Source organism: Gigantopelta aegis, chromosome 10 (assembly GCF_016097555.1).
Source record: "Gigantopelta aegis isolate Gae_Host chromosome 10, Gae_host_genome, whole genome shotgun sequence".
Lineage (NCBI taxonomy): Eukaryota > Metazoa > Mollusca > Gastropoda > Neomphalida > Peltospiridae > Gigantopelta > Gigantopelta aegis.
In genome coordinates, this window is record NC_054708.1 from 71,044,117 (window position 1) to 71,057,219 (window position 13,103).

General features: G+C 42.1%; 1 protein-coding gene across 1 annotated transcript in view; it reads left to right on the top strand.

Annotated features, from left to right (window-relative positions):
• The window catches only part of LOC121383781 (centrosome-associated protein 350-like), a 66,800-nt gene that overhangs the window by 21,046 nt on the left and 32,651 nt on the right, over positions 1-13,103 (top strand). Inside the window, exons 11-15 of the mRNA XM_041513878.1 lie at positions 2,239-2,363; positions 3,815-4,122; positions 4,599-4,697; positions 5,198-5,340; positions 6,071-6,166. Of these exons, the coding sequence (XP_041369812.1) occupies positions 2,239-2,363; positions 3,815-4,122; positions 4,599-4,697; positions 5,198-5,340; positions 6,071-6,166 (771 nt within the window). The remainder of the gene's footprint in view (positions 1-2,238; positions 2,364-3,814; positions 4,123-4,598; positions 4,698-5,197; positions 5,341-6,070; positions 6,167-13,103) is intronic.

Genomic DNA, 13,103 nt, shown 5'->3' on the forward strand with positions numbered 1-13,103 from the left:
TCAGCTGTACCATTGTCGCCTGTTGCTCATTGTTCCGATGTGGCCATCCAGGATGTGGTATCCAGATCTAATATGTCTTGCCGATCCACATCCTTTACCACTGCCAGACTGGGATCATCTGTTGCTGCATCCCACGTCAAGACTATACCATCCACGTCCGCGTGGACTTTATCTCCAAGAGTTTGAGGAAGAAAGGCTTTTCTTCGCAGTCCACGGTGGCCATTTTGAAAGCGCACAGATCAACTACTACTGCGGCTTACAACGTCAGATGGCTTTGCTTTCACCGATGGTGTGTCCAGCAAAAACTCAAACCTCAGACGATCCAGATACCTTGTCTCGCTGATTTTTTTACTGTATCTACGGACCGCTTTACGATTGAAGGGGTCTACCATCGCTGGGTACGTTTCGGTCATCGCTACTGTTCGTGATGTCGCTACTGGAACGAAGTTATCGGGTATTCTGGAGATCCATAAGATGATCAAAGGGTTTCGCCTTGAGGATCAAGTACATTGGTTTCGGCCACCAAGATGGGACCTGAATCTGGTGTTACGAGTGTTATCGACCGCACCTTATGAGCCGATCGAATCCTCTTCCCTGCAAGACTTGACGCGGAAGACGGTGTTTTTACTCGGTTTTGCCACGCCTGCCCGTGTCTCAGAACTCCATGCTCTTGATGTGGACTTGGTATGTTTTCACCGAGATCGTCGTGCGGTCAACTTGGGGTTACTCATGAATTTTGTTGCAAAGAATCAGTTACCAGATCAAGCACCTCGTTCGTATGTTGTGCAGGCCCTCTCCTCTATCGTTGGTCCAGCGGACGTTGAGGACTTGGTGTTGTGCCCTGTCAGAGCCCTGCACCAGTACATCGAGAAGACCAGATCTTTTCGACAACATCGCAAGAGACTTTTCCTCTCCTGTAACCAGAGTCGGTTGAGGGATATTACCAAGAACACGGTGGCCACCTGGATCCGGTCTTCTATCCTGACCGCCTATCAGAAGGAGGGTTTACCTGCTTCATCTGCTACTAATCCGCATGAACTCCGTGCCTTGGCTGCCACGATGTCCCTGCACTGCAACACACCCATTCAGCACATTATCACTGGTTGTTTCTGGGATACGGACTCCATCTTCACCAACTATTATCTGAGGGGTTCCATCATCTGGGTCCGGTTGTTGCTGCACAGACTCTGTTGAATACAAGCCGTCCTCGTCGCCGTTGATGTCTGTCTGATTCTGGGCTGCATACCGAGATGTCCATCGAATCGACAGGTGAGGATTGCTTAGATTTTTGTTCTTTTGCACAGTTCACGCACTGGTGCCGGAACTTTGTCTCGATAACCTTTACCCTGCACTGCATGTGGTTATTTGTTGTTGTTATTGAACTAACAGTTCTTTGGTGTACTAGACAGAAAACTCTCGGGGGTCTTGTTCTGTTCAATGTTCTGATGGATGCACCTCATTAGGTTGTCGCTTGTTATTACTAACACTTCAATACGTGAGGGGTTACCTAACACCTGCATCCCTGGTGGCTACGTCTTCCCACCCTGTCAGAACCGGCATGAGATGTGGCTACCGCCTCCTAGTCCTTTGTTCTAGGAGCCGCACCTGCCACTGCTGACGGATGCCACCATTCTGGTTGTTATTACTAACATTACCTGCATTGGTCTGTGACGGGCATTCCTAGGAGGAGAGCTTACCAAGGTTGGCCTTATTCTTCCACTAGTCAGCCTCTTTCCAGTTTGGGGAGTTATCACAAGCATCTACGGATCTCGGCACCCACCACCATCTGTTGAATGCTGCCCTTGTTTGAGGACAGGTAATGTGAAAAGAAATGGAGAAAACTTGGAGTGTTTTCTCTTTTATAGATACATTACCTGTCCTCAAGATTTCATCCCGCCCGGGCCTCCCCGCTTCCTGTTCTCCGTGCGATGCGCTCAGGGAAAAAGAAGGAAGTTACAGTCATGTGACCGGAACTAGAGAGCAGTATGCAGTAGAAGAATTTAGGCCATCCCATTGGCTGTTGGGATGTTCGGACCAGACCACTTGCGTTGGGGGGGGGGGGGGGGGGGGGGTGCCCTTGTTTGAGGACAGGTAATGTATCTATAAAAGAGAAAACACTCCAAGTTTTCTCCAGTTTATGTGTGTGTATTGAGAGTGTTTATTAAGTTACTTTGTCAAGTTACTGTTTACATGTGTGTATTGAGAGTGTTTATTAAGTGCACAGTATAACTCTTTCAGATGAGTACCAAGTACATGAAACTTGTGATTGGTGAGGAAAGTCTCGTACAGATGGAGCTGGATGATGAGAGTTCCACCCTGACGGGGGACACTGAAGATGACCTGACGCCGGTGCCCACTCCAAGGTAAGATATCTCCAGCTGTGATCTCGGCACCTTAACATTGTCAGTGACAGTGATCTTTGCACATTAACTTTATCATTGGTCTCAACACATTAACTTATCAATGATCACAGCATTTTAGCATTATCAGTGATCTCGGCACCATAACATTATCAGTGATCTCGGCACCTTAACATTATCAGTGACAGTGATCTTTGCACATTAACTTCATCAATAATTTCAACTCATTAACTTTATCAGTGGTCTCAACACATTAACTTATCAGTGATCACGGCACCTTAACATTATCAATGATCTCGGCACCATAACATTATCAGTTAACACCGGACTGTAACATTATCAGTGATCACGGCACCTTAACATCAGTGATCTTGGCACCATAACATTATCAGTGACAGTGATCTTTGCACATTAACTTCATTAATAATTTACCGGCGTCGTGGCAGGCCATCGGTCTACAGGCTGGTAGGTACTGGGTTCGGATCCCAGTCGAGGCATGGGAATTTTAATCCAGATACCGACTCCAAACCCTGAGTGAGTGCTCCGCAAGGCTCAATGGGTAGGTGTAAACCACTTGCACCGACCAGTGATCCATAACTGGTTCAATAAAGGCCATGGTTTGTGCTATCCTGCCTGTGGGAAGCGCAAATAAAAGATCCCTTGCTGCTAATCGGAAGAGTAGCCCATGTAGTGGCGACAGCGGGTTTCCTCTCAAAATCTGTGTGGTCCTTAACCATATGTCTGACGCCATATAACCGTAAATAAAATGTGTTGAGTGCGTCGTTAAATAAAACACTTCTTTCTTTCATTAATAATTTCAACTCATTAACTTCAGTGATCTCAACAGATTAATTTCATCAGCGATCTCAACTCATTAATTTCAACAGTGATCTCAACTCATTAACTTCATCAGTGATCTCAACACATTAAACTTCATCGGTGATCTTGTTATATTAACTTCATTAGTAATCTTAACATTTTAACTTCATCAGTGAACTCGGCACATTGACTTCAGTGATCTTGACACATTAACTTCATTAGTCATCTTGACACATTAACTTCATTAGTGATTTTATCATATTAATTTCATCAGTGATTTTGGCACTTTAACTTCATCAATGATATCAACCCATTCGCTTCATCGGTGTTTCCAACACATTCATTTCATCAGTGACCTTGGCATCTTAACTTCATCAGTCATCTTGGCACCTCAACTCCGTCAGTAATCTTGACACATTAATGTCAGTAAAAGATTCCAGAGAGTGAATAGTTTAGTTTTGTCCTATCAAATGAATACACCACATTGAGAGTCGACTCACAATCGGTTATCAGTATCTGGTTCAGATCAGCTTAGTCAATATTTTTTTATTGGTGAAACATTCATGATTTGAACATTTTGAAACAAACGTTGACAATCTTTTTTCTTTCTTTCTTTTTTTTTTTTTTTTTTTAAGGGATGAGAACTGGAAGCTTGATGAAGGACATAATAAAGACGAAACATTTGTGTCTGGTGCAGTGGATGTGAAGAAGGTGACAGTGCAGGATGAGCCCATGAAGAAGGTCATAGTTCAAGGCAAGAAGCTGGACATCGATGTTGACAGTGTATTGTCTGTGTTCTCCAAGTACAAACAGTTGGTGACGGGAGCCGCCGCCGCCAGACCCGACCATGTGGCCAGTGTGCCGAGTCGAACTCACGGCACCGCCGACCTCAAGGCTATTTACGAAGCTTCCGCATCACTGCGTAGTCGACTGCAGTCTGAACGTAAGTCTGGCCTCACTGGTAATATAATATGCCATTTTAAAGATTGTTTTGTTTAACGACATCATTAGAGCACATTGATTTAATCATTGGCTATTGGGTGTGAAACATTTGGTAGTCATCAGAGGGAACCTACATTTCTTCATTAGCAGCAAGGGATCTTTTATGTGCACTATCCCACAGACAGGACAGCACACACCACAACCTTTGTTATACGAGAAATAACCCAAATATGTCATGTTGTGCCACATTTATTTGAAAGATGCATTTTGATTCTGTTTTATTTTTAAATGTTTAAAATATTAAAAATAACTAGTAAATAGTGAATCTTTTTTAGAAAAGTACTTTGTTAGCTTTAAACAAATTCATATGTTTTCTACGAAACAAAACAAGACACCCCCCTCAAAAAAAAAGAATCCCCCAAAAATAAACCCAAATTGATGTCTGCCTCTGTTACATGTGATGTTTATTTTGAACAGGAGTGCAGAAACCAATGATCATGTCCACTGGTGGTCAGCTGTATGACAGGATTACTGGACGGCCAACTGCAGTGAATGAGTTTGGTGGATCATTACCAGGTTTAACCTCTAACAATTATTTACAAATTGTTTCTCACATTGTGGGTTAATGAAAATACCACATTTTAAGATATTCATTAGCAAAAGGCAAAAACAAATCTGAGATTCTTGTTTTAGCATACCTGTCAGAAACAAAGCAGCAACTGTTGTGTTTTTTTCAATTAAAAAAACCCCAACCCCCTAAAAAAAACCCACACCCTCAACAACAACCCTTTGAAATAACTGTATATTTATTTGGATAAATACTACAAATAATGGTAACCATGGTATTGTATGTGATCATTATGAACCCTTTTTCTAAACTCTATACCACATTGCATTTGCTATTAAAAGTAAATGTTTTGAAATATTCATTTAAACTATGTTTACATTAAACACTGATTTCAGAAAAACTTGTACAGGAGGTGAATGTTTTAAATTGTTATTTAAATAATTTTACAGTAACTTGAGTGAGTTATTATCATGTATTCAATAATTATAATTACCACTTGAACTTGCAGGGACTACGGACTGGAAGATGAAATACATGGCCCACGATCCAGTTGCTGACCTGGTTGGTTCCAGTATACAGACAGTTCATCGTGAGCGCATTGGTCCCAGTCTGACTTCACACCTCGTTACAGAACACAAACACGAAGGTTTGGTAGGTAAACAAGCAAATGTAGGATTCAATTTGTAGTGTGATAGAGAAAAAACTGAGAAATTAAGTAATCACCTGTGTCAGGTTTTTGTTTTTTTAAGAAGAAATATAATTGAATATTGTTAGTTAGATTAGCACCAAGGTTGTCATCCGCCTATCAACCATCACTAAGATGGAAATGACTGTTTTCCGGATTTATCTGGAATTCTGGATTTTTATTGATCTGTTCTGCGGTTGAAATTTTAAGAAACACTATTTCTTAAGAGAATGTACTATCCCATTAAAGAAATATTGTATAGGCATGTACAGTGCTACTCGCCTAACCAGCTACCTTGTTAAGTTACTCTATGCAAAACAGCACCACGATCAAGTTTTGATGGCATAGATTTTGCATTTTGTTCATGAGATAAGTTGATTAATTCCCTATCTGTCGCACCGGAGGGGACTATAGGTTTCATCTACGTCCTTCTGTCTGTCTGTTTGTCTATCCATCCGTCTGTCTGTCCCACATATAGTTTTCAGACATTTTTTTCACACATTGCCTCAAGATATTGAGCTGAAATTTTGTATATAGCTTTGTTGTAGATCAAGTTTGACTTTCATAGCTATTAACCCATTTTTCACAGTTTTGGCCCTTGAACTTAGGAGGCAAGAAAATGTGTTGGGACATGTATTGCTTTAACGGTACTACTGAAATGCTTGCTTTAATTGTTTTAATTTCTTTTCCATTTAGGAAAAGGCAGAAGAGTCATCATTGTCGGAAACCTCAACATTTGAGGATGTTACAGAGGCTTCTGAAAGTGACTTCGACAACAGCAGGCCTGCCAAGGTACACTTTCAAACTGGTTCTCGACATTTTATCGCTTACCTTTATCAAACAGTGTTTAGCAAATTAGTATTGACTTTAAAAAAATCTCAGTGGGTTCGACAAATCCACCAGCCCTCGGTCCCAACAGGTAAATATTTGGTCTGGGCTTGTTGAAATTATCAATTTTATTATTATGATATATAGAGCACTAGCAATAGCTTCTGTGAGGACTAGTGACTTTCTCAAACAATTGTTGAACACTGGCCAATTACGTTGTTAAAATTACTTCAGTGCGCTATATATTGACCTCATATTGACAGAGGTGTGGGACATAGCTCAGTGGTTAAAATGACTTCAGTGCGCTATATATTGACCTCATATTGACAGAGGTGTGGGACATAGCTCAGTGGTTAAAATGACTTCAGTGCACTATATATTGACCTCATGTTGACAGAGGTGTGGGACATAGCTCAGTGGTTAAGCAGTTGCTTGATGCGCAGTTGGGTTTTTTATTGATCCCCGTCGGTGGGCCCATTGGGCTATTTATTGTTCCAGCCAGTGCACCACAACTGGTATATCCAAGGCCGTGGTATGTGCTATCCTGTGATGATGAATATAAAAGACCCCTTGCTACTAATGTAGCGGATTTCCTCTTTAAGACTATATGTCAAAATTATCAAATATTTGACATCTAGTAGCCAATGATAAATAAATCAATGTGCTCTAGTGATGTCGTTAAACAAAACAAACTAGTTCATATTGACAGCCAAAATGTGGCTGATATATTAATGGCTATGTCATGAAAAATTGTTATTATAAAAAAAAATAGAGAATAACAAGTTAATGTAGCTATTCTGTGAAGAAAAACATGGGGAAACTTTGCAAAGCTTGATAAGTGGAAATCCCTGTTTGTCTTGAACAGAATAAATGTGATAAACTATGTCATTAACGTTATTTTTATCCTGTTTTTCATCCAGAAGAGCTTTTTGCAATGTGACATATGAATTAAAATTCACGACTTTATTCTTGTAAGATGTAAAAATTGTCATGTCAAGGGGGCGGAATCAAGCTCAATCGGTAGAGTGCTTGTGTCGTTGGATCGATACACCGAGGACCTATTATCTATTTGAGATTTTCCTGTCCCAACCACGACTGATATATTGAAGGCTGTGGTATGTGCTGTCTTGTCTGTGGGAAAATACATGTAAAATATCCTTGCTGCTAATGGAAAAAAGTAATGAGTTTCCACTAAGACTAGGAGTAAAAAATTAACAAATGTTTGATATCCAATAGTTGATGATTAATAAAATCAATGTGTTCTAATGGTGTCGTTAAACAAAACTAACTTTTGTAACTTTGTTATATAAAAAAATTGTCATGTTTTGTTTTATTTACTGCAACACAAAACTTTATTTCTATATGTATTGTGATTAATGATGTCAAGCATATGAATTGAATCATGTAACAAGTGACAGCTAGTAACAGGTTATCCCGTCATTAATGTCGAGATAAAATACACAACACGAAGGAATCATATTACATATTTATTACAGACTTCAATTTTATATACATGTTACCTACTACATATTACTTGCCCTCATATTTACTTTATGTACAGGTGAAAACACCCCCCCAAACCCCTTAATGTTTTGGATAAACCCTCGCCGCAGCTATTACCCATAACAGAACCCCCTGGGGACATACTGACTGCCCTCACTAGAGAGTATGTGGCAAGTCAGCGAGCCAAGGTTCCCAATCTGTTAACTGCCCCCCCTAATTAACCTGCCCCCTCGGCAAACGTAGGTGGGCTAAACTCGCCTTCGGCCCCAAAGGTCGAGCGTATCTAATTAACCTGCCCCCTCGGCAATCGTAGGTGGGCTGAAAAAACTCCCCTTCGGCCCCGAAGGTGGAGCGGATCCCTCAGGCAGTCTCGAGTGAATCCTTTATATTGACCTGTCCCCCTACTGTCCAGTAGGTAGGACCTAACCCTGGGCCAGATGAACCTTAGCTCTGTAGCTGTCCCCCGAGGGTCCCGCCACAGGAGTGAGTCTATATCCACTCCACCCATACCCGCAATAGCTCAGTTATGGAAAAACCTTTCCCCCTCCCAAGAGCAACGCTTTCACGGCACCCCGCATTCCATCCAGGTACACCCCATTTCCTTTGCTCGACAGATGCACTCCATCATTCCTGAACAACTCCAACTCTTTTACGGTCACAGCGGGGTGCCCAATCACTGCCCCCCCCTCTGCAAGGACCAGTGCTTTTACTGCACCGTTTACCCTTTTCCGAGCTTTGTCCACCTGCTTTGGATGTTCCGCTCCATGCCAGTAGAGGCACGGCAACATATTCGACCAAATGATCCTTACAGAGGGAAGTAGTGACCTCAGTCGCAAAACTGAACAAGTAATCTCCTGGATAAGGACCCTGTTTTTTACCGTAACCATATCATTGGACCCCAGTTGCAAGATCATGGAATTAGGTGGGGTTTGATGTTGCAACTTGCCCAAGATAAACTGATCCAACTGCGACCACCGCATTCCCCTATTCCCATACCATTTTATGCATATACCCGCCTGTTGTAACCCTAGGTTACCTCCACCTGGTCTGGTTTGCGCCTGGATTCCCGCCCAATGTACAATTGACGATCCTATAATCCACACTTCATGCCTACCTACAATCAATAAATTTACATTGATAAATTACTTATGTGGAAAACCGAATATACCTTTTGTAAGCCCCTGAACGCCAACGGCCCCACAGCTTGATGGTTTCCTCGGGTACACCCCTTGCCGCCGCCTCCGTTGCCGCTCCTATTCTAAAACTATGTGATTTGTAACATTGGCCGTTGCTATTTATAAACTGTAATGTCCGTTTGAGAATGGAGTTAAACTGGTATCTGGTTACAGATACCCCATTGTAATGGGTCAGCAGCTGGGGAGAACCGGTCTTATTTCTTGACTGCAAATATTTGTATACCCCAAGAACTGGACAGATGTTCTCATTTTTGAATCTTTCCAGATACAGTAAATAGCCGTTACCCCTTTGGTCATTCTTAGATTTTCTTATGAGAAGCTTTACCCGATATGGCAGTTGTTCCCCCAGTCTGAAAATTAAACTAACATCATGTACCCCAACAGCCCTGTTTGAATTGTCACCTCGTGTAGCAGATGTTATTTCCCCCACACGTAGGAATGCGAAAAAGGCCAACTTAAAAGCTGTTGCAAAGAGCTCAGTCTCGAACTGAGACGAACAAATATGTGATAATGCTGCCACGATCTTCTCTAAGACTGGCAAAGTGATGGGGCTTCGTACATCCAGTCTAGTATTCCCCCTACTAAATCCCTCCAGGAGCTTTGAAATTACAAAGTGCTTTGTCGGGTCCCCACACCCATTTAATCTATGCCAGTTACTTAATCCGCTAATGTAGGTTCGAATGGTAGATGGTGATAATTGTTCCAGAGACAGATAAGCAATAAAGTGGATTAAGTGTTCTAAAGGTACTGGCCATAATGGAGACAAATTAAATTGCAGTCGAAACTTTTCTAGCCGCTTCTCTGCAGTTTTGTAGGTGTTCCATGTCTGACTTGCCATAGAATTTTTTAAAAGCCTATTTGCCTCTGCTGTCAAAGTTGCCAAACCTGTGGAGGTATCTTGGCGGGAATCCAGTCGGCTTCTGGTGTCAGCTTCCGGAACTTGTCCCACTGACAACGAGAAATAGCATCTGCTATTACATTCTTTTTTCCCGCAATGTGTACGGCTTTTAACAAAATGTTCTTTTGCAAAGTTATCAGGACCAATTTCCTTAATAATGTCATTACCATGGCACATTTAGACGTTTTCTTATTGATCACAACTACTACTGCCTCATTGTCAATGTGAAATAGCAACTTTTTGTTCTGCAGCCTGTTGCCCCAAATTGTTACTGCTACAACCACTGGGAAGAGTTCCAAAAATGTTATGTTTCGAAGCAGCCCCATTTTCCACCATTCCGTAGGCCAAGATCCATATGCCCAATGACCCCGGAAGTAAACACCAAATCCCTTTTCTCTCCCTCCCGCACTATCAGTGAAAAATTCCAGCGAGTCACTACTTGTCCAGAACAAATCAGGCATGACAGTGACCCCATTGTAGTATTTCAAGAAGCCTAACCATAGGTCCAAGTCAGCCTTGATACCTTGAGTAACCCGGATATTGTGGTGTGGTTTTGTAACCCCTCTTGTTGCATCAATCATGCGCCTAATAAAAGCCCGACCTGGTTTTACCACTTGGCATGCGAAGTTCAATGACCCAATTAATGACTGTAATGTTTTTAATGTGATTTTCTTTTTCTGTAAAATAGCAGTTATGAGTTGTGTCAAATCCCATAGTTTTCTCTCTGGTAGTCGTAAGACCATATTTTGTGTGTCTATTTCGATGCCCAGAAAAACCAAGAGTGTACTGGGGCCTTCAGTTTTCTCTACCGCGATTGGAACACCTAACCTGGAACATGCATTCTGAAAACTTTTCATTACCATGTGACATTCATTTGATCCCCTCCTGCCCGCAAAAAGAAAATCATCTAGGTAATGTAAAACCACTGGCGACTTGTGCACACACTGCTTTTCAACCTCCCACTGAATAAAGGTAGAAAATTTCTCAAATATTGCGCAGCTGATTGACGCCCCCATAGGCAGACATTTGTCAAAGTAATATCTGCCGTCTATTTTAAAACCGAGAAGCTCAAAATCTCCTGGACTTACTGGTAGTAGCCGAAATGCAGATTTTATATCAGATTTTCCTAGCAAGGCTCCCTTTCCTAGCATCTGAATTTTTTGCACTGCCTCATCGATGTTTGCATAATGCACAGAACAAAATTTAGGGTCGATGTAGTCGTTTACTGATGCTGCATTGGGATATGACAGGTGGTGGATAACTCTAAAATCTCCATCATTTTTTGGAACTAACCCCAGAGGTGAAATTCTCAAAGTTTTTATTGGACGCTCTGGAAATGGTCCTGCCACCCTACCTAATGAAATCTCTTTTTCAATTTTTACCCTAAGTATGTCAGGGGCCTGCGTTACACTTTTTAAATTATTTGCCTCTGTTGCCTCCCTTGGCCCCTGATATTTTAATGTAAAACCCTCTGTAAAGCCTTCTATCAATTCCTGTGCTGCTATCTTATCTGGATAATCTTGTAACTGCTGAGCCAAATTATTTGTGTGAATCGGGGATTTTCCTAAGGTGTAAAGGTCCTTACAGCTTACAATGCATAGCTGGGTGGCGTCCACCACATTTTCCGCATAAGTGCATGAACTTGCACCTGGCAAAGGAACATTTTCCTTTGTTGAACCCCCAGCATGTTTTGACCCCACTCCCGACGGGGCTAGTCCCTTGGGTTGCCCGAAAGGGCTGGTTGGACTGCCCGCTGGTGCTTGCCTGGCCCACTCCCATTTGCCTAACACCCCCGACACCTGACATGCATAGAAGCCACAGCTCGTTATCAATAACCCCCCATGAATTTTCTGGGTGTCTAGCCTTTTTTATCCGAAATTGTTCGTCGTACCACGGCCAAGACGAACTTCTATTAGCCAACATCATTACGTCCCTCATGTATTTCAACAACTGTTGAGCCTCCTGGGAGCTCCGTTCCAACAGCACACTCATGAAAATCATGAATGCCGATATCCATGCAATTATGGACGTAAATGACCTGGTTTTAGCCTGGTTCTTTATGACCAGCTTCCCCCCCTCAAAAACAAGCTCGCCTACACCCCCTTGACTGGCATCCATTGCCTGAGTGGACTTGTTAAACAAGCACAAATCTACATATTGCCCTTCCCAAATTTTTTCCCTTAATTTTTGGGGAATGTGTATCCCGATCCCTTCAAATACACTTACATGGGGGACAACCTCGATCGCAGGAACCTCAACATGGGGCAAAAAAACAGACTCACCCTTTGTCCCATGTCGGCCGGCGCCAGTTTCAAACTGGATGGAAGTTTCCCCGCCCCGGGCTCTTCGATCCACCTCGATCCGTTCTTCCTCTCTCATGCTTTGCCCGTCATCTCGTTGTTCTTCCCGAAACCTTGGTGCGCCGTCATCTTTTTCTGTCCTCCTTTGTCCCTCAATTTCGATCCGTGCTTCACGTGGCTGCGGCTCCGAAGTCGATCGATATCGCGCCGGCTGGGCGATCCTCCTCTTCGCTCTCCCGGTAGTTGCTTGAACAGCCACTTTTCTTTTCTTATTACCTGGCATGATGCTAGATGGTCTTGTTTTCACTCTGGATGGCGTTCGATTAATTCGTGATAAATTTTAAAAACTAGCTGTCGTGATGGCTGATCGATGGGAGAGACTGATATTTCTATGTGTTGCGCTTATATAGCTAGTATCAATCTATGCATTTAAAGTTATCTCCCTTAGTTTGAAAAGGGGGCGCTTTTTATTGGGTCTCAACCCCTAGTTAACTTTAACGTAGATATATTTTTCTGCCATTAAATGGGATTATTTGGTATTACAAATAATCTGTCTTATAAACAGTGGCTGCAGAATAAATGATATTGGTCTTTTATCAAATATTGTTGTGAACATAAAAACATATGTACCAAATGCTATGTTTATTGGAAGTCGTGAATATCATATTTCCCAGTTCACAAGTGAAGAGTGTTCATTTGGTGAAATAACCTGTGAGCACAACTTGTGAACCGGGGTAGGATTTTCTGTCTCAATCTTCACAACTCATGTAAAAAAAAATGTTGGAACAAACACAAATCATTAGTGCAATTATGAGTTGGGGTGTGTGAGATTGGAGTCACAATGCATATTATCTATTAATTGCCTGAACGTTCTTCACTTGGTGAAATCATGTTGACAGTTTGGAACTTATGAAGTCATACTATTCACAAGCCTCAAATGAATGCAGCAAGTGACATATGACATGTTTAAGTGAGCGGGATGTTGCCCAGTGGTAAAGTGCTTC